At 43.9% G+C, this 26,800-nt stretch overlaps 1 protein-coding gene across 2 annotated transcripts in view; it reads left to right on the top strand.

Moving 5' to 3' along the window:
• The window catches only part of cntn2 (contactin 2), an 89,562-nt gene that overhangs the window by 40,019 nt on the left and 22,743 nt on the right, over window positions 1-26,800 (top strand). For both annotated transcript variants that reach the window (XR_004897617.1, XM_031277242.2), the window contains exons 4-17: window positions 3,064-3,239; window positions 3,471-3,566; window positions 3,940-4,152; window positions 4,995-5,097; window positions 5,291-5,472; window positions 8,279-8,415; window positions 9,723-9,852; window positions 10,119-10,269; window positions 13,196-13,323; window positions 15,174-15,349; window positions 16,743-16,863; window positions 17,310-17,468; window positions 19,098-19,247; window positions 25,536-25,606. Coding sequence is in view for 1 of the 2 variants with exons in the window: in XM_031277242.2 (XP_031133102.1) it covers window positions 3,064-3,239; window positions 3,471-3,566; window positions 3,940-4,152; window positions 4,995-5,097; window positions 5,291-5,472; window positions 8,279-8,415; window positions 9,723-9,852; window positions 10,119-10,269; window positions 13,196-13,323; window positions 15,174-15,349; window positions 16,743-16,863; window positions 17,310-17,468; window positions 19,098-19,247; window positions 25,536-25,606 (1,993 nt within the window). In the remaining variant the exon portion in view is untranslated. The remainder of the gene's footprint in view (window positions 1-3,063; window positions 3,240-3,470; window positions 3,567-3,939; window positions 4,153-4,994; window positions 5,098-5,290; window positions 5,473-8,278; window positions 8,416-9,722; window positions 9,853-10,118; window positions 10,270-13,195; window positions 13,324-15,173; window positions 15,350-16,742; window positions 16,864-17,309; window positions 17,469-19,097; window positions 19,248-25,535; window positions 25,607-26,800) is intronic.

Raw genomic sequence — 26,800 nt, 5'->3', positions numbered from 1 at the left:
ATCGGCCCAGTTACTAGAACTGGGTGAGATACCCAGTACCTCCTCATCGTCACGGGGAGTCTCACCATGCGGGTTGAATGCCTCTCACCACCCAACTGCACAGCCGTGACACCCACGGTTCTGCTTCTGAACCCCACGTTCAGCCAGACCAACCCAACATGCGGTCCTCACTCCCCGGAAAAGGGGGAGGGAGGCTTCCCCCCCAAGAGGATAGAAACGCAAACCAGTTGAGTCATAGGGTTAGCTGCATGCCTCACCTTACTCTGTTGACATGCACTCCCATCCTAAACTTTTCCAAACAGTAATCAAACTACCTCAAAGCTTCGGTAGTAAAATTCCCTTCAGGATAACATTTCACTGCCGGCCTGGTTTCCAGGGAACCAGCTGACCGAAGGGACAAAAAGCCCCCATCACCACTGAATCTTCGCTTTCCACCTCAACTCCGGTTGAAGACAGGTTCGCACGACAAGCTTGTGCTAAATTGGTCCATTTTCCGGACAAAAAAGCAGATTTATTGGATCTTGAAACACACACCTCGTGTGTTCAAAACTGAAGGAGAGGACACCGTGCTCTAGAAGAAAATCGGACAACAGAGACACCGTTTTCGTAAACAGTCGACCTGAACTGTTTTTCCCTCCACTGCCCCGAGGAGGAATTTCTAGTTAATCATTGATTAATACATTCTGTGAATGTATCATTTGATCACGATATTGTTGATATATATGTTGTGTTTGACTAATATAGCCTGGTTTAAAACTGTAAATGCCACATTTATTCTCTCCCGCTGGGAAGAAGTTAGCTACTGTACTGAATGAGATCATTGTCAGAACCTCGAAAGTCAAGCCTCAAGGTGCCTTTTCTTTATTCCAAGTGTTTTTTCCCTCCATTTCGCTCTCTCTCTCTCTCTCTCTCTCTCTCTCTCTCTCTCTATATATATATACACACACACACACACACACACACACACACACACACACACACACACACACACACACACACACACACACACACACACACACACACACACAGAATAGTCTGTCGAGTGTGTCGAATAGTTACACAGCTAGCACATAGCGAAGTAGCTAGTGTGTTCCTTTGTTCTGTAAGACGTTAGCCTGAAAGCTAACCGGCTAGCCCTAGCTACCCGGCGCAACACCCATAGACAGTATATAAGAATGGACCAACAGATCCCATTGCTCTAGACGGAGACCAGTGAAGGCCATTAGAAGCACTTTTCCGGTGAGCGCTGAGCGTTACTGCGCAGCCTCCAACTGAGAGAAACGGTGTAAATGTGATGTGAGCAACCTGTCTGAAAGTTGTAAGTCTTCTGGTAGATGTGGCAAGAGAAATCTAAATCATTCCCAATCTTGCAGAGACGGAGAGCGTAGGTATATGTAAGGAGATAACATGGACACAGGCTAATTACTGCTAACTAAAATGCTAGTTAACATTAGTAATCAAACTTAAACAGCTAATGTAAGTCAAAACTGCCTGCGAGCTTCTCCTGTACTATACGGTAATTCCTCTACTATGCGACAGTAAGTCGGGTGGGTATGACACAATCGTTAGCCTATTTTTACAAAAACGTCTGCTACGGAGCCATAACGTGAGGTACAAGGTAATGGAGCCTTTTATACATTGTCGTGTTTCTTTAGAAATAAACAATGGACAAATAGAGTCTTTAAACGCTTCAGATGTAAAGTTATTCGCTGTCAAAGTGACGTCAAAATGAATGGCAGTCAATGGAATGCTAAAGTCGGGTGATCGCTTTGTAGCATCACAATGGCGCCATAGGAGGTTCGAGCTCTGAAGCGAAGCTTACCCCCTTGGCTACACCTAGCACCACTACCGCCCTCATGAGGCTAAATGGATCTTTTTCACAGCAGACATTTTGACTTGTCATAGTAGGAAAAGCACAGCTGAAATTGATAACCTTAACGATGGCTCAATTCCATCAAGTGTCCCAGTAAGCTAATTCAGTGAGTCAGCATGCACAATACCAGGGCCTCTCCTAAGTGGAATGCAGCCATCATTAATGGTTTTGAATACACCTGTGCTTCTCCTACTATGACACATCAACGTGTCTGCCGTGAAAAAGGGCTATTGTTTTGTGCAGTTCACAGGAGTAGCCATTTTTGTAGTCTTTGGACTAGACTACATCTCGACACTCCCCCCCCCTTTTTCTTACACACACACACACACACACATACACACACACACAGCACCCACACAGAGACATGTCTTGTTTGCTTTTTGTTGTTGTTTCAAAAAAGGTATATTGGTTTTAATTGATCAAAGGATTATTGATTGGCCATTAATACTTTTGAAGTTAATAAATTCTACTATATTTTAAATAGCAGTTGTCGTTGATTGTTTTGTGTATTTTGTTGTAATAATTGCTGGTTGAACACAGGTCAGTGCTCAAATTCCTTCCTTCCTTTTGTTCCTTTAAAGAATACCAGATAGATTAACCAAGTTAAGATCTGTATTTTAAAGGGAACACCACCTAAATGAGTGTTTCATAGTTTGATTATTGAACCCTGATGTTGAGTTGATAAAGTTATTAATAACCATATTCATAACTTTATTAATATTGATTAAACATCTTTGATAATTTGCCAATAATTGAATCTGTACACCTACGAATTCCCAACACATGTGGCTCAAACCACCTCGGAATGTGGTCTGAGTGATCGGATCTCAATGCCTTCTGACTGAGTGTTTTCACCCATACTTAGAGCTGTCCACTTGTGATCCGATCACTCAGATAATACCAAGCCAAAACGGGGCTTAACACTCTGGAACCATGTTCTTGTCAGTTGTGTTTATTATTTATTCATTTATTTGTTGTGTTCTTATCACTTTGCCCTGCTCTCTCCTTGATGTTTCTTTTATTTTCCTCTGTTAAAGGTTTTTTTGTTGGAGCGTTTCCTTATCCGATTCCAGGGTCAAAGGACAGTGGGTGTCGTATGCTGTACAGATTTTAAGCCCTCTGAGGAAGATTTGTGATTTTTGATATTGGGCTATAATAATGTTGACTTAATTGGACTCTTTGTCTTGCAGATGGCTTGTGAATGGCACAGAGGTCCCGCTGGGTTTGGACCTGCGCTACACACTGGTGGCCGGCAACCTTGTGATCAGCAGCCCTGAGCCTGCTCGAGACACAGGCTCCTATCAGTGTCTGGCCATCAACCGCTGTGGCACGATCATCAGCCGAGCAGCTAACCTCAAATTTGGCTGTGAGTGAGAACAGGCCTGTCTTAGCTGCCTGAGTGGCTCACTGTGGTGGCAGAGATTGAAGGCATTAGAAAGGATATTCAGAGGATTTACTTTGTACCACAAATGTACTTTGGTTACTTTCAACTGTGTATTGTTGCTGTTTCTCTTACGATCTGTATACAGTATATGACAGTGATCTTTTTTTCCATTACTTCTCTTTTTCTACTCTACACCTTTGCATGTTTCTGCAGACCTCCATGACTTCCCTCCAGACAGCAGGAGTCCTCAGACAGCATATGAAGGCGTAGGAACTTTCCTGGCCTGCCAGCCCCCTATACATTACCCAGGTATCCACTCTACTTCAGGGCTCCTAGAAAACCTGAAATATTACACACTAGTTATTCAGTATTTTAAATCATCTGAAAGATGAGAGAGACAGTTAGATACCATTAAAAAATAATGGGCTGTTAGCTGGAAAATTATTTTCATGTCATCAGCTTTCTTTCACTGAGATCTAGCTGTCAGAAAACCTACAACAGCCTACAGCTGACAAGGGTTGGATAAGGGTCACAACCTGTGGTTCACAGGTCACAGTGTTTAAAATTAGCAGAATTATTAACCTCTTTCGGGATAGGGGTGAATATAAAGCACAATTTTTACTGGCTGTGCTGACCGTTTCCGTATTGAAATCAGTAATGTGACTTGCTGTCTCCTCTCCAGCTCTGTCCTATCGCTGGTTGATCAACGAGTTTCCCAACTTCATCAAGAAGGACGACAGCCGCTGGTTTGTGTCGCAGGTGACAGGTAACTTGTACGTGGCTAGAGCAGAGCCAAATGACACGGGGAACTACTTCTGCTTCACCACCATTAACATGGACATCAGCACCAAAAGCACCTTCAGCAAGGCCAACGCACTCACTGTGATGCCCGACGGTACGACTCCACCACGGACGTCAGCACAAACTGTGTAACTGTGTAACTGATGAACCAATATGAGCACACACAGGACAGAGAGCGCTTATGTTTAAAGTGATAACTATTTAGCAACCTACTGGTTATTATTGATTAGGCCTGAGTATCTGAGTTCAACTGAGTTCAAATAGTACACCTCAGGTTTGTTATTTTAAAACTTTATTTTTGTGAGTATACATATGTTGAATATGTAATACAAAAACTGATAGGTAACTTTTAATCTAACTTTTGGCATGACACTGTCCCCACCAGCATTCATATCCCCCAACCCTAAGTCAGGATGATATAGAAGCTGTTATCTTCTGGTAAAAAATCATGTTGCTTTAATGTTGAGCCTACTAAATACAATGGTTATCCGACCCCTCAATATAAAATTGACCAAGATACTTAGGGCTTATTAGTGCTCAAAATGAACAGAGTTCATCATCTGGAGAACTTGATGCGTTCACTAGATGTCATTGGTACTACTTACATTTTTGGATTAGTACCAGATGTTGGAACAAGTGGAAAACAGATAGGGTGACTCAAGGTAAGCACTAGAGGAAAGGGCCCGTCATTAGGTAAATCAGTAGTAATCTTATAGGGATCATACATATCTATCAAATCTCACAGCTATCTGGCCAGTAATTGTTAAAGTATGATGCTCCAGAACAACAACAAAAAACATCACTAACAAGGCACATTTCTCTGTGTATGCACATTTAGATAAACATTACAGTAGACCCATCCAGTTCCTACATTGGATAAAAGGTGAATTTAAATGGGATTTAATCTGAATATTATACAATTGTATTTTATTTTAGCCAATCCCAGGAAGTCAGCACCGAGCATCAAAGTGCGCTTCCCTACAGAGACCTACGGCCTAGCAGGACACAGCGCTCAGTTAGAGTGCTTCGCCTATGGAAAGTAAGTTCAACACTCTGAAATCTTTGCATAATGCGTCTGCAAGTTACTTTGGGTTGAGAGGCTGTGCCCTGTCCAGCCTTACACTTGCATGTCTTCCTTCCAAACATCCCCATCATGGTCTCTGTGCTCTTCCATGTTAAATTACCATTCTTCCTTTACTTTTCATCCAACTCCTCTATATTTTGTCTCATAGTCCAGTCCCAAAACTGCGATGGAGGAAGGTGGACGGTTTGATGCCGTCCAAGGCGAGCGCCAGTGCTGAGGGCCCCACCCTCATCCTGCCAGAACTCTCCTTCGATGACGAGGGTGTTTACGAATGTGAAGCCTACAACTCAGAGGGAAGTGACACATACCAGGGACGCATCAATGTGCAAGGTGAAGAAAAGATAGTGTGTGTCTGTTTGTATTGCAGCAAAGCAGCACACTGTATCAGCTTAATCAGGGATGTTTCTGTTACGTTTCCAGGGATTAAAGGACCCAAATGCAGGGAGAGGCAGGCATGTAGGAGAAGGGTTGAACTCAAGGATTTATTAATCTAAACACAAAAATGAACCAAGGAAGCAGCAGGCAAAAACCTATTCCCAAAAGTATCCAAAAAAACCAAGGGAGAACAAAAACCAGGGAAATACAGAACACGACCACACACAAACTAACCGGGCAAGGACACAAAATGATCTGACAAGAGACAAAGGAAACACAGAGGCTAAATAAACTAGGTAACGAGCAAACACGGGACAGGTGACACCAGGGCTGGGGAACAGGTGGAGCACATTAGACAATCACACAGGCGGGAAAACACAGGAAGCAAAAACTAGACAAGACAGAAAACCGATCAAAATAAAACAGGAAACAGAAATAATCATCAAAGAACAGGAATACACAATACAAACAGGAAAACTAAACAAACAATCCATGGAAAATACAGGAAACAGAAATACAACCAACCATAATAGTCAAAAACAGGGAATCCCAGACATCCCAAAAAACAAAAAGTAAACACTGGGAGGGCGGAGAGAGACCAAAGGGGGAATAATCAAAAAGGATAAAAAAAACAAAAAGTGTCCAGGGAACCTAAAACGACCCAAGGAGGGCGGAGAGAGTCCGGAGAAAGCAAAGAGTCAATGGGAAACTGGGGAAAGAGGGAACTTGGGAGCGAGGGCACTCGGGAACCGGGGACAGTGGGCGCTCAGGAACTAGGGACCATGGGCACTCAGGAACTGGGGACCATGGGCACTTGGGACTAGGGACAGAGCACTCGGGAACTGGGGACAGAGGGCACTCGGAGACTGGGAACCAATGGGCACTCGGGAACTGGGGACAAAACTGCTTAGGCCAACAGGGCTGCTGGCAGCAGTGAAGGGGGAACCCCCCCCGGTGGCCGAACAGGCCATCGATGATTCTCAGGGGGGCGGTGGCGAAGGCGAATCCCCTCCAGGGGCCAGACAGGACGACGAAGGTAGAGCCCCTCAGGCGGCCAGGCAGGACGACGAGGACTCTTAGGGGGCCGTCTGCGACGGCGAAACGGGGGCTAGATAATGTCTAAGTGTGGAACAAAACGGCTCACCCAAGGTCTCTCCTTGAACCACTGCTGTTGCTTACAGAGCCTCTTCAGAACTGGGGCACACCGACCGGGTCTCAAGTTCAAAAGGCTCTCTACAGTGTGCTCAAACTCTGCCACTTTCTCCTTAAAAAGTCACCTCTCTGCTGGGTCCATGGTGGTCAGATCATTCTGTTACGTTTCCAGGGATTAAAGGACCCAAATGCAGGGAGAGGCAGGCAGGCAGGAGAAGGGTTGAACTCGAGGATTTATTAATCAAAACACAAAAATGAACCAAGGAAGCAGCAGGCAAAAAACAATTCCAAAAAAAAAGAAGAAAGGTATCCAAAAAAACCAAGGGAGAACAAAAACCAGGGAAATACAGAACTGACACGGGGGAGGCACACAACCACACACAAACTAACCGGGCAAGGACACAAAACGATCTGACAAGAGACAAAGGAAACACAGAGGCTAAATAAACTAGGTAATGAGCAAACACGGGACAGGTGACACCAGGACTGGGGAACAGGTGGAGCACATTAGACAATCACACAGGCGGGAAAACACAGGAAGCAAAACTAGACATGACAAGGCAGAAAACAGACTATCAAAATAAAACAGGAAACAGAAATAATCATCAAAGAACAGGAATACACAATACAAGCAGGAAAACTAAACAAACAATCCATGGAAAATATAGAAAGCAGAAACAGAAATACAACCAACCATAATAATAGTCAAAAACAGGGAAACTAAACACTAAACACCACAACAGTTTTGACAGCAGTTATTATTATTATTATTATTATTATTATTATTATTATTATTATTTTCATATCACTTTCAACACGGCACAAGTCCGAGTCCAATGCCTTTCGTATCACCTTCTGAGATCACTGTCATACATTTATCTCAATCACGGTCTCTTATGCACAAAATCAGTATAATAAACTGAGACTCTGAACGTCAGAGATCAATCTTGTCATATCAGAAATGACAGATATACAGTCTATAAAAACTATTTCCTCCGTCGCAGTGTGATCGAGTAAAAGAGTTTAGAAATAACCTCTAACAATAATTATCTAATCAACAGTCTTTAAATGCATTTCCAATATACCTTCATGCCAACAGCATGGATGAATAAATGAATATCCAGTACATACAGTATGTGGAATTTGAATAAAAATTGAATTGGAATAAAAAACAAGTCCTAACTGAACGTCCTTGTGCGCTGTCAGATAATATGAAGCAGGCAGCAGAAGTGGCTATCAGATAAAGTTAAATGATTACACTGATGTTGAAGTAGTTTCACTGCTTGTCCCTCGCACCCACGATGGTCATTAAGGATTTAAATCCATCGGGGATGCAGCCTGTGAGATAACAGAACATCTTCCTCGCTATCACATGTGCTGTCATGAATGAAGCTATTAGGAAAATTAATGTAAAAGTCTCCTCTGTCTGAATGACAAAAAGCCATCACTTTACATACCGATTAAGCCAGCATTGTAATGTACTCCATGTCTGAAAGTGGCAAAACGTCTTGAGTTCACTCCCTAAATGCATTTCTGTTCAATGTGTGCCATTTTCTGTTTCAGTTTTATTTCTGTTACTTTTCCTTAACTTTCTTCTCCCGACCTCCAGCTCAGCCGGAGTGGTTACAGGTGATGAGCGACTCGGAGGTGGAGATCAGTTCCGAGCTTGTCTGGAGTTGTGTTGCTGCTGGTAAACCCCGACCCTCCGTACGCTGGCTACGCAACGGACAGCCACTCAACACACAGGTAACACACACAGTTACTTTCTACTGTACTGTATACCTCCACACACAAAGGGATGATAAAATACTCCCTCTAGCACTGCTCTTTTTTCTATTAACCATTACACTTAAAATATGTGCAGTTATGTGGTTGCTCAGTCACTAATCATTATTAATGTCTAATGTTCTTGTTGTCCTTTTACTTCTATAAACATCTCTGTAAATGGATTATTTCGACCCATAGAAAGTACTTTAGAATACATTAAACCCAGAAAAGGTCACATGTTCTGCCATTTCTTAAAAAACTAGAGTGGATACATCTACACACAGGAAGCCAACCTCTTCTCAACTTGGAATAGGATAGATGCTGCTGTGAATGATTGGGTACCAAACAATGTTGATGCGAACTGGAATCACTTATATTTAATTTTCTACCATTTCTCATTTCTAACTGGCAGTGTTAGATGGAAAGTATTACCTACAGTATGATTACTGAAACTGGCAGATAGAGATCATCTTTGTGATTCTCTGTAATATGTAGCTCATTTGTTTTGGATTGTTTGTTATGGTATTGGTTTACATGCTGCTGAAAAACATCTCAAAGTTGTAAAAGTACAAAGTGTAAAAGAGTCTTATCATACTACACAATTATGAATATAAATGTAGTGAATGACTACAAACAAATTATTTACCTGCCGGTAACTTGTTGCGTATGTACTGTAGCAGCGTGAAGTCTCATTCTGGGATCACCTCGCCATGTGATTTGTAATAACTACAAAAGTTGCCTATGTTCTTAAGCCGGTGTAAATTGTCTGTGTCATGGCCTGTTTAGTTAGCCTGGGAAAACCCTGACGAACTTCCGGCAAATTTGAGATTTGCTCTGCAAGTCAGTCTGGCCAAGAGCACATTCAAGCCCATTTCCAATTTTTCCAAATCGAGGCACCAATCACAACCGTTGAGGTGGGCTTTACACGATGACGATAGCGCCGCCACGGCAATCAGCTTTTTGTTTACATTCAACATGATGGTCACCGAAGCACAGCAACCCGTTGATGCCGCTGAAGTGTAAGAACAAATCAAAGAGCAAAATCCCAAAGTTTAGCAAGCTCAAAAACCTTCTATAGTTGTGTTTCAGTCGACATAAAACACAGGTGGAGGGTAAATGTGAGTAGGAGTTCTCCCCCTTACTGGGTGAAGTAGAATTTATTGTGACATTTTAATTCCCACACACCACAGCTCACATATGCACAGACATGTATGCTTCGTTTTCTGGCTCACACATGCTTTTCACTCACCTACTACTGTTTCTACATTCCCCCCCCATCCCCCCAGGAGCGGGTAGAGGTGAACGGGGCTCGTCTTAAGATCAGTAACCTGGCCCTGGAGGATTCTGGGATGTACCAGTGTGTGGCTGAGAACAAACATGGCACCATCTACTCCACTGCTGAGCTCAGAGTCCAGGGTAAGGTCCAAGGAGCACAGTCTTTAGTGTCCCTTATTTAAAACAACAATTAATATTGTTGATTTATAACTTGAAAAGATTTTCATTCCCAAAATTACATTTCTCAATAATAACATCAAGTTTAATACTGTACTACTCTCTTGCCACAAGTTAAAAGCATTCTGCCTGTCTTTCATTATTCCTCACTATCTCCATCCTCTTTCTGCATCTCATCCATCTCCCTCTGTGTTGTGATTGGGACTTCATCCTGCCTCCTGTCCTTCCAGTTCAGGCCCCAGACTTCCGGTTGAATCCAGTAAGGAGACTGATCCCAGCAGCCAGAGGGGGGCAGGTGAAGATGGAGTGTCGCCCTCGAGCTGCCCCCAAGCCTAGCCTGTTCTGGAGCCGTGGGACAGAGCTGCTCACCAACAGCAGCAGGTAATACTCAGTCAATCTGATTTCCATACATAGTACAGCACATTTGCTTGAGTTTGGAGTTCGCTATTGTGAAACAAATAAGTAACAAACAATACAGAATATACCTGAAATAGAGAAACTGTGAGGCTCAGCGTAATATACAGAGTGAAGTTAAAGCAAAACCAAAGCACTTTTCCTCTTCGGTCCCCCTACAGGTTGGAAGCCAAATTGTCCATTACCGCTGTCGTATGTCTCATTCGAACTACAGATCTGCTACCCGATCTGGCAAACGTGCATAATAGGGGCTTTCTGACCAGAGGGATTTTTGCAGTTCTTAGAACTAAGCGTTCCTAGAACACTTATTTTCATCGTGTTCCGACAGGAAAAATTTGGGGATTTTTAAGTTCCTCTGGCCGCAGTAGCGTACTTTTTTAGCTCCTACTTCAGAGCAGGGTCTTTTCCCTTTTCCTAGGTGTACTTGATTGGTCGAACTTATAAGTCACGCCCACTGCCAACTTGGAACTTGCAGACAGAGCAACAACCAACAACGGGACATTTTTAACAATTTTCACCATCTTATTCATCATTAAATTCACTTCTGACAACGTTTTAGGTGAGAAATTAACGGTTTAGATTTTGAATATAGGCAGTCTTGCAAAAATTGATGCCAAATTGACAATTTGCTTCAAAGTTTTCGGAGTTGAGAACCTCCATGAAGTGAGGCGACAGCCAGCAAGCACCTGCCCCGGCCTCTAGCTCGTCGCTTGGCCAGTCATGCTCAGACACCTCGCTGTAAGCTGGAGGTCTCTCAGACCGCTCTCGTAAATAAGAGGCATTTTTTTTTGCCGTTGACGGTTCGTTTGTTTAAATATCACAACACATGTCCATCATAAGATTAACGGGAACCTGTGGTTAACTGTCTTTTCGGAGTTAAACTCCACAAGCGTGTCCTGCAGCTGGCCGGCCATCACACACACACACACACACACACACACACACACACACACACACACGCGCGTCCACAGCGCAGCAGGCAGAGTCTGTTCCGAGTATAATAAAGCCCCGTCTGTGTTGAGCAAAACATTACCTGAATTACTATGAGAATGGACGGAATGCGGAACTCGGAAAAGTGGACTGATAGAACTGATGACAACAGGAACATTCCGACCGCCTCCTCCATGCTGCTTTGTTGTTGTTGTATGTGGCGCTAAGGTGACGATCACGGAATTAGGTAACGTTGCGTAGCCAGCCAGCAACTTCGGCAGTAGTTTCGGCGAGCTAACCACGCCAGCTAACACATCCACGTGTCTCTATTTCAAACATCACTGCAGGTTGACTGCTTTTAGCAGCAGAGGTTGATTGTGGGCGACAATACTGTCGTGGTTAGCTCGCCGAAACTACTGCCGATTGCCGAAGTTGCTGGCTGGCTACGCAACGTTAGCTAATTCCGCTAGCATACGTACAGGCTAACTATAGCCAGTTAGCTTTGTGTGTAACGTAACAAAAACCCACCCATCTCATAGGAGCAAAGCTTAACATTTCATTCAATGAAATTATGGTACAAAAGGAGCACTAACGCCACAGGTCTTATGTTGACAACGTGGATGCAGATATAGGAAACTCCGAAGGCAGTCGTAATATTTACCTAGCAGTCTAGGCTAACGCTGTTGCGCTAACGTTAGCAAACGTCGACGTAGCTAGCTGTCTAAACTTGTGAAAATCCCCGTCCAAGCTATGTTTCACTTTCCCGCCAATATTATTATACACATAATAAAGACACATGGACTCGGTCGAGACCAAAAGCCATATTTTGCAAGACCAGTGGCACAGACCGAGACCATAGACAGTGAACCGAGACGGGGCTTTCGTCTGTCGTCTCCCCAATGTGACGTAATGCAATGCATTGTGGGGGAAAAGAGAATCATTCCAAACCGCTGTAAAATAGTACTACTTTTTTGTATTTTATTCCGTTTTGTGATATCCATTGTATTTGATGTTGTTGGGTAACAGTTTACATGTTTATTACCGACAAGCAAATTGCGCAAATTTGTTAGAAAATAAACCCTGCAAGATGGGTTTTAAGTTGTCCTGTCCAATAAAGGCAATAAAAGCCCAAAATATCTTAAAAAAAAAAAGTTCCACATCAGCTTTAGCCATCTTGGTTGTTTTCCAAAATGCCATAACTAAGCTAGGTTTATGCTCGTCATCAATGCGTGAAGGACAATGGCTCTGCAAGTTGTCATGGTGCCAAACCTGCCTATATGAGATCATTGGCTGTGATTGGCCCAGCCAGCAATCTGTAATGAAACCCACGCAACTTCTAGGAGGACCCGCCCTTCAATAGCATCACACTCTACTATTGGCCAGGCATCCATGCTTAGTCAAGGTAACGTACCCCGATTTGTTCAGGTCCTATCCCCTGACAAGTCGGCTATCCTAACCTTAACTACTCAAGGTAAATGCCTAATCCCAACCAATCGGTCTGCTTCGTACGGCGGGACTTGCCTACAAGTTGCGTGGTATCCATAATAACCCATATGCAAGCCTTCAGTATTGATGTAAAACACATTCGTGGCAGGGATAATGTTGCAGCTGATGCGTTGTTGCGCTCGTTATAATGTTGCATTGAATTTAATACAACAGGTTCTGATTCCGGTTTCCCATAAATTGTAGGGTGTGTTTGTTCTCTCTTGGTGCACACCTGCGTGTAGTTGCCGTGCTGCAGTGACAAGACCAGACTGTTGACAACAAACATCAGTAACACGTGGTCCGTAGTCACATACTAATAGAAGTGTTTCATGTGAGTACAGTACTGCAGGTCAAAGGTAACGCAGTTGCTCTAAACAACACGTTTAGGCAATAACTTAAATGTTTGACTTATTTATTATTGGTCGAAAAATTGTGAATTTGTCCTGATCACACGTGGTTTCTTCTTTTGTCTTCACAGAGTAACAGTAACTCCAGACGGCGTCTTATGGATCAACAACATCAGCAGGGCAGATGAAGGGAAATACACCTGCTTTGCTGAAAACTATCTGGGCAAAGCCAATAGCACCGGACACCTGTCTGTCAGAGGTACACACACACACACACACACACACACACACACACACACACACACACACACACACACACACACTAAAGCAAATCATCCAATGTCAGTAGCCTTGTGATCTGAAAACTACAACTGTCAGAGTCAGCTGTGACTCACAGGCTACCTTAAAGGAGAATTCCGGCCAATTTTTACGTTAATCTTACAAGTACAGTCGATAGAAAAAAAAACGAGCCGAATCGGTGCGGTCAACACGGAGTAGCTGCAGCTACGTCTACGAGCTTCCACTTAGCTAAAACGGCAGTTGTCTGGGCAAGTTTTAGAGTGCCTTTGTGCCTCTTAACAGACACAAAATGCAATTAAAATGTCTGTGTAACATGAACAGGGCCCTTACGTGACAACAAGATGCATTTTCAACTCAGACATTGTTTAAATTCACCTACCCTGTCTCTATCCTGCCGGTAGCTAGCTCGCCCTGCTAGCTGCTAGTTGCTAGCTGCGAGCTGCTAACTGTTAGGTTAAGGCTGCAAAGTTGGGTGACCCTCCCCCCTAGACTAAAAATAATTGGATGACCCTCCCATCAACAAAGAATAAAAAGACATGACCCTCCCCTATTTTTCTCCGGTGGTCCATTCCATAAATACCGAACGGTCCTTAATGTAAAAATTGGCCAGAATTCTCCTCTAAGCAAAGTTGAATTTTCCAGTGGAAAACGTATCTCCAGAGTTGTAAGAGTGACATTACAGATGCTCTGTCAATGTTTTTGTTTGTCTGTATGTTTATTTTTGCAGTGTATGGCCTATACATACTTTTATCTTTGACCCTGAACTGAAGTTCTAATGATAAAAACACATTATTATTTCTTGAAATCCCAAGTAATTGAGAAAAAAAAATCTTAACTAACTAGCACTTAGCACTAAACCAATAAATCAACCAGGCTTATCGGCTTATTAGCTTATTACAGATATATCCTTATTTGCATATATGGCAGATAAATAACAAAACATTGTAGTACAGACATGTCAAAGATATGTTTTAAGTCATTTAGAAACTTAAAAAAAACTTGTTTAAAACTAGTTTGTTCACCAGAGAGCAATGACTAAGTTTATTTTTTAATTGTCAAATGTCCTGATCAGTACATAGTGTGGACACAATGCTTTAAAAAACAAATAAATAAATAAAAATGATGGTTGATTTGATGTGTTATGTAAAGTTTTTTATTTACTTTTTTAATCTTTTTTAAATCTTAAAGACTATATGAGAACAATGACAGCACAAGTTTATGTGCTGTTTAGGTTTTGTCTCTTAGTAGGCCTTTTCATGATTGTTAAAGAGGAAGGAGGTATTAAACATTGTAATTAATTGATCTTTCTCATACTTAATATAAGCACTTCTAATCTGCAGATAGACTAATAAGAATAACTATGTCATTTTCACATTAACTGGATTCTCCCCACATACCACAGGCCTATTTAAATGGAACACTACTTGAAAAGCTTTGCTGTCTTTCACCTGAGCAAGTCCCCAGTTGGGATTTTCTATCTAATGGACCTTTTTCTCAGCAGACATTTTGACAGCAGGTGAAACAAAATTCCTCAGTTCTATCAAGTCTCCGAAAGCCATGACAGTGAGCCAACTGTGCTTTACCTGCTTGGACATGCCCAAATGTCAGCTGTGAGAAAGCTCTATCGATGGGATGTGAAAACTAGCCTCATTATGTTACAGTCACCTATCAGGACAATCAACTTTCTCTTCATTTTAGAGGATTTCTTTTTGTATATTCAAACGTGGTTCTCATAGAACCACAAACGTTCACACCGCTGCCACTAGTTTTCCTCTGAATTAGCTTTAATTTTCTGCCCAAACCATGCAGATGCCACCAAAATCACGCTGGCTCCTTCCAACGCTGACATCAACCAGGGGGAGAATGTGACGCTGCAGTGTCACGCCTCCCACGACCCCACCATGGACCTGACTTTCACCTGGGCCCTCAACAGGGTCCTGCTGGACCTGGAGGCCTCGGCCGGGCCGTACCACCGGGTGGAGGGGGTGAGTCCTGTTCCTGTACATCCATAACTGTAAATAGTGGATAACTTACGGATGAAGCCATTTTGTGGACTTTAAGGCACAGGATCAAGCAGATACATACACTGTGATGCTCCCTCTATGAAGCCATGGGAAAAAGGAACTTTCTAAACATTACTTCCTCCTCCTATTCTCATTAACTGTTACCTCACTTCCTCTTTAGTGCAGCTACTTACCAGTAGGGGGTGGAAAAGGACATACAAAAGAAACCACTAAACTAATTCCATTACAGTGCACATATCCAAAAACCTTTTGATATCCAAGTCTTAGATAATGTTTAAAAGTAGCTGTGTTTCTCCTTATCAGGTCTTCAGCCTTGCAAACTGTTGGCTGGTTGGTTTGTTTACAGAAACCATAGCAATGCACAGACCTGACCATAAGCCTGCGGTAAAAACCCTGATTGAGACGCATATTCCGCGCTGTATACATGTCCAAAGAATGCCTCTAAAACCCGAATAATACCAGAATATCCCACATCTTAATCGGAAAATGCTGTGTTCGGAAAAAGGCCTTATTCGGAATATCCAACCAGAATATTCTGTTTACATGACCTGTATCAAATTCGGAATATTGTAATTCTTTGGAATAATAGTGGAATATTGGTGTGCAGAATTGGTGCAGTACAGTGTGTATTCATGGTAATGAAGAAACATGTCAGCCAGTGCAACAGGGTGGCTCACTGATGTGTTTTTGTGGCACAGAGGAAGAAGATATATCAGGCTGTGACACACACACAAACTACTTGTTAGCAAATACATTCATACGTTGGTTTGGTATTTTTTTTACGATTGAGGATCGTTGTGTTAAAGATTTGTTCCATTGTTTACTGAACAGCTGTGGTTGAGGCTGCCTCCATCACTGCTGGTCTTACTTGTTTTTCAATAATATGCTAATATTGTTTCACCTGTATTTATATTATGAGGATCTGGTGCCAAAAGTAAATGCTGTTACACTGACATCAAAGTTTGGACCAACATACCAAAATAGACAACAGGCTTCCCACCATTTTCAGTTTGACTAAGTTGACCACGCCACTATGCGCAAGATATTTCCCCACAATAATTAGTTAATTTCAGGACGGCAAGTTGAACATTTCTCGGTACCTGAGCACAGGGCCTGGCAGAAATACACTCCTAAATGAGATTAACTATTCATTTCATGTCCCCACTCCTTTATGTCTAAAGGTTTAATTAATGTTGATGTGATAAGACGCTGTGGGTCTAGCTGAAAATAAGCTCCTGTAATCTTCAGCTCAGCGAGTTCACTGTAATGTTGTTGTGTCTGTTAGACTCCTGACTAACACAGCGTTGAACTTATTTGCTCGATTCTCTCTCTTGCTCTGTCTGTGCCCTTTCAGAAGGAAAACATTGGTGACCTGCTGATTGTGAATGCTCAGCTGAGTCAAGCAGGGATGTACATGTGCACAGCTCAGACTGTGGTGGACAGTGCTTCGGCTTCAGCCAAACTAGTGGTTCGAGGTAAGATGCCTCAAAGCTGTCTTCTCAAGTAATTTTCTCAAGACCACTGCATTTACTATTACAAAAACACAAGCAATAAAAGCCTTGAAGACAAAGAAATGATCAAATTCAAAGATACAGTCCTGCAAAATACAAGGAGAAAGATTATAAACATAAGTCAGTGTGAAAACATACCAAGTCCCATTTCCTTGTTATTTCCTGTCATATCAATGTTTTTTTTTTAATACAGTATATTGATAGGTAAATATTATATATATAACTACAGGTACTACCTGAGAGCCTTGCAGAACTTCCTGGTTAGTTTGAGGTATCAGGACAGACGACATGTGTCTCTTTGAATTGGTGGGGCTTGCTGCAGAAATGTGAATCAGAATCATGGAGTACTGATCAAACTCCTGCTACTTCATGTACTCAGTCAAACGCTAACATGTCTGTGTTGTGTCCAGGCCCCCCAGGACCTCCTGGAGGATTACTGGTGAAGAACGTGGCTGAGGCATCGGTGGAGCTCAGGTGGAGTCGTGGCTACGATAACCACAGCCCCATCGGCAAATATGTCATCATGGGCCGGTCCTCGCTCTCAGCAGGGTGGAAGAAGATGATGACAGGTGTGTGTGTGTGTGTATGTGTGTGTGTGTGTGTGTGCGTGTGCGTGTGCGTGTGCGTGTGCGTGTGCATGTGCGTGTGCATGTGAAGGAATAGAAGGAATTTCACCTAAGGAAGATTTCATGACGAATTAAAAATAATCTGAAATCCTGAAATCTACCAATTAAACTCAAGTGACCCTGGAATCAAACAAACACGCATAAGGTTGGCTACATGAAACAACCAAGGCATACAATTACAAAAATATAGATAAAATGAGGATGTGTGGACCTATGTGTGTGTATGTGTGAGTGGTTATGAGAGACAGGAAGGCCAAACAAAATCAGATATGAACACTGTTACGCAGCAGGGAATAATAGGACCCAATCGCAGGGAGAGACAGGCAGGCAGGAGAAAGTTGGCGTTGAAGATTTATTTGACAAAACACAAAAAACAACCAAGGGAGTCCTGAGAGCTGCTGCAGGCAAAAAAAACAATTCCAGGAGGTAGTAAAAAGGAATCCAAAAAAACAAAGGAAGTACAAAAACAGGTAACTACAGGTAAACAGAAACAGAAATACAAACAACCATAATAATCGTCAAAAACAGGGAAACAAAACACTCAACACCACAACAGAAGCTCGGGGACACTGGACGGTGCAGGGACCCTGGAAAGCTCGGGGACACTAGGGAGCTCGGTACACTAGGGTGCTCGGGGACACTGGGGAGCTCGGGGACACCAGGGAGCTCGGGGACACTGGTCAGCTTAGCCTCTGGGGTGAAGAGAGGTAGAAGCGGGGCATGGCGACGGGAGCCATGACGTCCTTTTCCCCGTCTACGGCCTCCACGGTTCCCAGAGAAGATAGCCAGGCAGGTACCCTCATAGGACTGCTGGTGGTCGGGGGCGTACGCTGACCAGGTTGCATCGGAGGAGCTGCTAGTGGAAGTACTGGGCCTCTGACTAGCAGCTTGGAGGCTGGCTCTTTCGGCTTTCTCAGTTCGTTTAAGCCACATAGAAAACTCTTCGAACAAGGATGTGAAAGTCTTTGGCTCCTCCCCGTGTGGAGCGTTCGCTCGACTTGGAGAAGCAGGCAAAGAGGCAGGCAGAGCGACAAACAATGCCCCAATAGCCATGGTGTTAGCTGGCTGAGAGACAGGCAGAACGTGGGCACGCTGACCGGGTCTCGAGTTCCAAAGACTCTCCACAGTGCGCTCAAACTCCGCCACTTTCTCCTCGAAGAGTCGCCTCTCTGCTGGGTCCATGATGGTCAGATTGTTACATCGAATACACAATACAAACGGGAAAACTAAACATAAACAATCCATGGAAAATACAGGAAACAGAAACAGAAATACAACCAACCATAATAATCGTCAAAAACAGGGAAACTAAACACTCAACACCACAACACTTACAGTATTAAAACGATTATTATTATTAAAACCAAACATCAAACATTTACTGGTTATAGCTTTTTAAATGGGATCACTAAGTCAGACTAAATAAGTACTTTGAAAAATGTATTATGGACATTTTGTCATTATTTTGGATAGTTTGTAGATTAAATAAATTGGGAATAAATGTGTATTGAATATTAATGCTTGACATATCTTTCCATGTGAATAAACACACGTCTGCTCACTGAACACCAGAGCCGGTGAACATCGAGGGGAATGCAGAGTCAGCTCGTGTGATGGGACTGATGCCCTGGATGGATTATGAATTCCAGGTCATCGCCAGCAACATCCTGGGAAGCGGCGAGGCCAGCCTGCCCTCACACACCGTCCGCACACAGCAAGCAGGTGAGGGGCCACAGGCCGCATCCAGAAAACCAAAGGCAAAGTTTGCCCTGGACTTCCCACTACTATTATTGTCATACATCTCATTACAGGCATGGGGTTATTCAATTCAATTCAGTTTGAATTGAATTGAATTGAAGATGGACTACACACTACACTAAATATTAAATTTAAATAATAATATAAATTAATAAATAACCATAACAGTTTCAATGTGCAATTTTAAGCTCATTAAACTATTTAAAAAAAATGTGCTGTAACAGTTTTACTCGCATTGCTCCCATTATCCTCCGTGACACGCTCTCTTCCACTTCGCCTGACAACTCTTCTCCAAAACAAACAGCTCTAAGATAACAGAGCTCAGCCCATAGCTTCACTCACTCAAAGCAGACAGTATGCGTGAAATAAAAACAAGACACGTAATTTCACTGTGTGTAGTGTTTAACTACGCTAACTAACCGTGTGTTGTGAACCGTGTGTAGTGATTAAAAAAAAAACAGACAACACCTGTGTCTTAAAGACCGGGCAACAGCAGCCACTTCGTTGAAACAAGAGAAGAAAGCCTCACTGATGTGAAGAACAGGACAGAGATACATATATAAATGCTCTCTGCCTGCCATATGCCAACGCTCCAGTAAGTCCACTCACCCCCAACTCTGCATGCCCCAGTTGCCCGCACATTTGATGACAAACTCCCACAAACAACGACAATTTATCCCTTTAAATGTGAATAAACGACAGTTACACTCACCGCCAGCAAATGCTCTTTCCGTTGTGATTGGTGGTATCTTGACAACTCGCCGTTACCTTGTTTCCTACAGACTGTGTTGATGCGACTTGTACATTACAGCCACTCAAACAGGAAGACTTAGTTAAGGCGGCAGGCGCGTGTTGTTAAGGCGGCCGCCTAAACTGTGTTGGGAATTGGGGGGGTACAGATTCATTATTGGCAAATTGTCAAAGATGTTTTATCAATATTAATAAAGTTATGAATATTGGAATTAATAACTTTACCAAATTGACAAATAATCAAAATGGGGCACCACCCTGAACTCAGGGGCCGATAACAGAACTGTAAAACAGTCTCATTAGGTGGTGTTCCCTTTAAAATACATATCTGAATTAATTTGTTTAATCCATCTGGTATCCTTTAAAGGAACGAAAGGAAGGGTGAGTTTGAGCACTGACTGTATTCAACCAGCAATTATTACAACAAATACACAAAATAATCACAACAAGTGCTATTTAAAGTATAAGAGAGTTTAATTAACTTCAACATCATCAATGGCCTAATTCTTCGATCAATCAAAACCTATATACCTTTTATAACCTACAACCAAAAGAAAAGAAACGAACAGACATGTAACAGGCCTACCTCTGTGTCTGTGGGTCTGTGTGTGAGAGTGTGTGTGTGTGTGTGTGTGTGTGTGTGTGTGTGTGTGTGTGTGGAAAAAGGGGGGAGGAGACGAGACCACGGGGTTGCTAGGCAATGCCATCAAGAGGGCGGAGGCTATGAGTTATCCGTTCAAGCTAAACAATAGACCCTTTGCACGTGACGTCACGCTCCACTCGCGCAAATTATGAACGCCATGACGGACGGCGGAAGAGCTATGCTGTAGACGGACGGCAAGCTGAACGCGTATGTTTTCGTTCATGTTTGTGTTCTCACATTCACAATCTGCAGAGTAATCCTCATCAACACAAGCATGCAGAGTAATCCTCACCAACACAAACATGTGTATGTATTGCCTTTTTGTTTTAAATAGTGATAAATAAAATTATCCTCAACTAGCTAGCTAGTTGCCGTGCTAACCAGCTGTTCCTGCTAACAGGTCCAACCTGATGATGACCCACATAACTAACATCGAGAAAAAAAGAAAGCCGTTCCCTTGATCATTTACCTTAACACACATACAAAAAATATTGGTTAAATTAAAGATGACATGGCACGGAAACTAGCTTCAAAAAGGCCAAAAAAAACTAGTTAAATGTGGGTCTGTGGGGCTCCTACCCCGGCTAGCTGATGAGCTAGCTGCAGCTAGCTTTGGACTGCTAGCTAGCTGCTGACCATCGCGACCGACCATGTCCTCTAAAAACATGGGCTACGTGTTATATAAATCTTTACTTAAGTAAAGAATAGATGTTAATACAAAATAAACACTAGATTGATGTCTTATCTTTGCCATTATGAGGTACCTCCCCCCGCCATTAGCGTAGCATCGCTTACCTGTAACCCAGCCAGCTACAACGAACTGGTAAGCATCCAGACTTTTAAAAGCTTTGAGATCAGCACCAGTATAGTGTGACGTCATGGGATCGCCGTGACTATTTATACCTGCGCTTGTGCTCGCGACACTAGTTGCAGTCTTCTCCTGAACAGAGGTGGCGCTAATGAGCAAAGGCTACCGACGTTGCTCTTTCTATGGACTAGAAGAAAAAGATAACAGTAAACAATGGCAGAACGGGCAGCATTGCCGTCAATGCTTTGATTTGATTCGATGATCTACTTCGTCGGATCAAGCCTTTCATTCACCATAAAAGAACTCATCTTAACACAGTAAGTTTACAAGAGAGACTTGCAGTCACTCTGAGAGTCCGTCGGCGAACTCGTTCAGGCCTCCCGTTTCCGCTTTGTCGCACGCCGCTGAAAAAAAAAGAGCCGTGCGCGATAAAATGGGCGCGCCGGCAGGATATTACGTCATTTTGACGTCACGATGGCACGCGCCACCTTGGATGCGGCTAGTATAATTCACATTTTAGACTTCTGGCCAGTTGAACCATCCCCATGTGGAGGTAACACCTAGGTGTGAACTCTAGGCTGCAAAGTCTATATGCAGGCCCTTTCTTTGTCTCAGGCCCTTTGTCTCTGAGCACATGTTGGCTGAAAATCCTTTGTTTGAAAAAGATAATGTTTAACCCACTATTGGTCGGTTCCAACAGTCCATCCATCCATCTCTGCTTATCCCGAGCCACTTTAACCAGCTCCGACTGGGGTTCCCGAGGCGTTCCCAGGCCAGGTTGGAGATATAATCCCTCCACCTAGTCCTGGGTCTTCCACGAGGCCTCTTCCCAGCTGGACGTGCCTGGAACACCTCCCTAGGGAGGTGCCCAGGGGGCATCCTTACCAGATGTCCGAACCACCTCAACTGGATCCTTTCGACGCAAAGGAGCAGCGGCTCTACTCTGAGCTCCTCACAGATGACTGCTTCTCACCCTATCTCTAAGGGAGACACCAGCCACCCTCCTGCGAAACCCATTTCGGCTGCTTGTACCCTGGATCTCGTTCTTTCGGTCATGACCCAGCCTTCATGGCCATAGGTGAGGGTAGGAACGAAAACTGATCGGTAGATTGAGAGCTTTGCCTTCTGGCTCAGCTCTCTTTTCGTCACAATGGTGCGATAAATTGAATGTAACACCGCCCCCGCTGCGCTGATTCTCCGACCAATCTCCCTCTCCATTGTCCCCTCACTCGCGAACAAGACCCCAAGGTATTTGAACTCCTTCAGTTGGGGTAAAGACTCATTCCCTACCTGGAGTAGGCACTCCTTCGGTTTCCTGCTGAGAACCATTGCCTCAGATTTAGAGGTGCTGATCCTCATCCCAGCCGCTTCACACTCGGCTGCGAACCGATCCAGTGAGTGCTGAAGGTCACAGGGCGATGATGCCATCAGGACCACATCATCTGCAAAGAGCAGCAATGACATCCCCCTGCCCACTGAACTGTAATCCCTCCCCCACCCGCTGCTTTGCCTCTTTCACAGCAGAGGCTGTAGCCCTTCGGTACCCTGCAACTGCCTCCGGAATCCTTTGGGATAACATATCCTGGAAAGACTCCTTCTTCAGTCGGACGGCTTCCCTGACCACCGGTGTCCACCACGGTATTCGTGGGTTACCGCCCCTTGAGGCACCTAAGACCCTAAGACCACAGCTCCCCGCCGCAGCTTTAGCAATGGAAACTTTGAACATTGTCCACTCGGGTTCAATGCCCCCAGCCTCCACAGGGATGCACGAAAAGCTCTGCCGGAGGTGTGAGTTGAAAGTCTGTCGGACAGGGGCCTCCTCCAGACGTTCCCAATTTACCCGCACTACCCGTTTGGGCTTACCAGGTCTGTCCAGAGTCTTCCCCCACCCTCTGGCCCAACTCATCACCAGATGGTGATCGGTTGACAGCTCCGTCTCTCTCTTCACCCGAGTGTCCAAAACATACGGTCTCAGATTAGATGAAACGATTATAAAATCAATCATTGACCTTTGACCTAGGGTGCTCTGGTACCACGTACACTTATGAGCATCACTATGTTCGAACATGGTGTTCGTTATAGACAATCCATGACTAGCACAGAAGTCCAACAACGAACAACCACTCGGGTTTAGATCAGGGAGGCCGTTCCTCCAAATTACGCCTCTCCATGTGTCTCCATTATTGCCCACATGCGCATTGAAGTCCCCCAGCAGAACTATGGAGTCCCCTACTGGAGCCCTATGCAGGACTCCATTCAAGGTCTCCAAGAAGGCTGAATACTCTGAACCTTTGTTTGGTGCATATGCACAAACAACAGTCAGAGTTTTCCCCCCAGCAACCCGCAGGCGTAGGGAGGCTTGTGAGTATCCCCACACCCGCCCGGTGCCTCACACCCTGGGCAAAGAGCCCAACCCATATACAGGAGTATGGTTCCAAAACCGAGACTGTGCGTAGAGATAAGCCCCACCAGATCTAATTGGTAGCACTCCACCTCCCGCACAAGTTCCGGCTCCTTCCCCCACAGAGAGGTGACATTCAACGTCCCCAGAACCAGCCTGTGCTGCCCGGGTCTGGTCCGTCGAGGCCCCTGACCTTCACTGCCACCCGTGTGGCAGCGCACCCAACCCCAGCGGTTCCTCCCACAGGTGGTGGGCCCATGGGATGGAGAGGGAGGTGCCACGTTGCTTCTTCGAGCTGTGCCTGGCCGGGCTCCGTGGCAAACCCGGCCACCAGGCACTTGCTGACGAGCCCTCCATCTGGGCCTGGCTCCAGACGGGGGCCCCTTTGCTTCCTCCGGGCAGGGTAACTCTACCTCTTCCTCGTTTACTCATAGGGTTTTTGAACCATTCTTTGTCTGGCCCCTCACCTGAGACCACTTTGCCAATGGGAGACCCTACCAGGAGCACCAACCTCCAGAAAACACAGCCCTCAGGTTCATAGGGACACACAAACCTCTCCACCACGATAAGGTGATGGTTCCCGGAGAGAAAACATTAATATGAAATAAACAATAAAATACAGTAAAAAAAAATACATACAGTACATACATACAAAATAACTGTTGCATAAGAAAAAAGAGGCTGAATGGGTTGAGTGCAGAATTTGCAAAGAATATATAGGTTAATGCCAGAGGAGAGGGGTTCAAACTGTTTGTGTCCGGGGTGAGAGGGATCGGCTACAATCTTTCCTGCCCGCCTCTACTTAATCCTGGAAATGCGTGGGAAATGCGGGTCCACCTGTGGAAGAAGTTAGTGTTTCCACCTGCAGCAGTCAACAAGGGCCTTGCCATCATGCTCACTGTTCCTTGGGATGAAGGGATACCAGCAGCAAACAAACTCAAATACTTAGGCGTGTGTGTGTGTGTGTGTGTGTGTGTGTGTGTGTGTGTGTGTGTGTGTGTGTGTGTGTGTGTGTGTGTGTGTGTGTGGGGAGTAGGTGATAGAGCGAGGGAGAAGTGAGAGAGTGACGGCGATTAGCTTTCGAGCGAGTACCGACTCTAGAGTCATATAGTAAGAGAAACAAAGTGTCTCCCCTGTTCTTTCTGACCATGGTGGAAAATCTGTAGCAGGAAAAGTTAACCCTCTCCTTGATTTCATAACGCCTCTCTCTCGTTGACTGACTCGCTTGTGTTGTTCTTGTGTGTCCGACTATGCAGGCTTTCGAACACCTGCCCAACTCTACCTCTGATTGGCTTACCATGACATTTTACTCAAACTCAGCCAATCGTCAGCATGTATGCACTTCGTCGTGCACTGCCCACTAACCAAGGAAGAACAGTAAAAAAAAGTATTTGCCTCTCGGCTCAGACTCAGAGATCTAGTTGGTCTGATGAAAAAAACAGCTTCAAATATAGTAACACGCCACATTTTTTGGCAGTAACGGTAACGCCGTTATTAAGATGGGAAGAGTAATCAATTAGATTACTCGTTACTGAAAAAAAGTAACTCCGTTATTTATAACGCTGTTATTCCCATCACTGCTCTTGACCTATGCTACTTTCCCCTGATCCACTGATTATATCATCCTGTGTTTGTATATTTGGCACTCAGCTCCCACAGTGGCCCCCAGTGGTCTTGGAGGTGGAGGAGGAGACCGCAATGAACTCATTGTTACCTGGACGGTGAGTAAACAGTAAACTCAGTGTGTGTGTGTGTGTGTGTGTGTGTGTGTGTGTGTGTGTGTGTGTGTGTGTGTGTGTGTGTGTGTGTTTGTGTTTGTGTGTCCGTAAATAACAAGTGTTTATAGTATATTGTACGTGTACATGTATAGCATACAGTGCTGCAGCAAATTAAAATCTATTTAAATACTTAAGTACTTACCGTATTTTCCGGACTATAAGTCGCTCCGGAGTATAAGTCGCATCAGTCAAAAAATGCGTCATGAAGAGGAAAAAAACATATATAAGTCGCACTGGACTATAAGTCGCATTTATTTAGAAATGTATTTCACAAAATCCAAGACCAAGAACAGGAAAGGCAAGTTATTCAACTACACAACAGCACACAGAACAAGGGGCTGAATACGGTAGGTGTCCGGTATGTTAACGTAACACATTAACAGTTATTCAACTATACAATAGCACACAGAACAACTACCAGGGCGTGGAGACGTAACTGCAGCGTTGACAAGCACCCATCTGTGGACTCGTTCCTCCAGCTCTGGCTATCTTGCTTTCAGCCCGTGATTAGCCGATTAGCCGATTAGCTTTCTTTGTTTCCTTCATTGCAGTAAGAGTCACCTTTTCGCCAGTCCCTCACAAGTTTCTCTCTCACTCCAAACTTTCTTTGTGCTGCTCGATTACCGTTTTCGGCTGCGTATTTTACTACCTGCAGTTTGTAATCTGCAGAATAAGATTTTCTTTTCTTTCTCAGTTGTCTTTAGGAGCAGCATATAGTTGTCACAAGCCTAGAGCGCCTCTCGCGGCTGTAGATGGTAATGTTTTCAGTATGAAATAACATTTAAAAACATGTTAAATTATATATATTTTGATATATAAGTCGCACCTGACTATAAGTCGCAAGACCAGCCAAAGTATGAAAAAAAGTGCGACTTATAGTCCGGAAAATACGGTACTAACAATGTGTCGACGTTTGCCTAATCTAATTTCGCTAGTTGTTTTTGTTGCCAACTTCCAATAAATGGGCTCCCCTTGTCAGTCCCATCTATAATGTTAATGAACTGTAATTTACGTAAAGTGGCAATCTAGTTATTTAGGACTTAATTTAGAGAGAAAAACTAATTCTCTCTAAATCCAAATTTAAAACAGCAGAGGCCGAGGTATCCTGACTGCCTAGTAAGCAGGGACGGACTGACA

Source organism: Sander lucioperca, chromosome 6, assembly GCF_008315115.2.
Source record: "Sander lucioperca isolate FBNREF2018 chromosome 6, SLUC_FBN_1.2, whole genome shotgun sequence".
Lineage (NCBI taxonomy): Eukaryota > Metazoa > Chordata > Actinopteri > Perciformes > Percidae > Sander > Sander lucioperca.
Note: the sequence above shows the minus strand (reverse complement) of the source record. Positions and strands in the feature narration are given on the sequence as shown.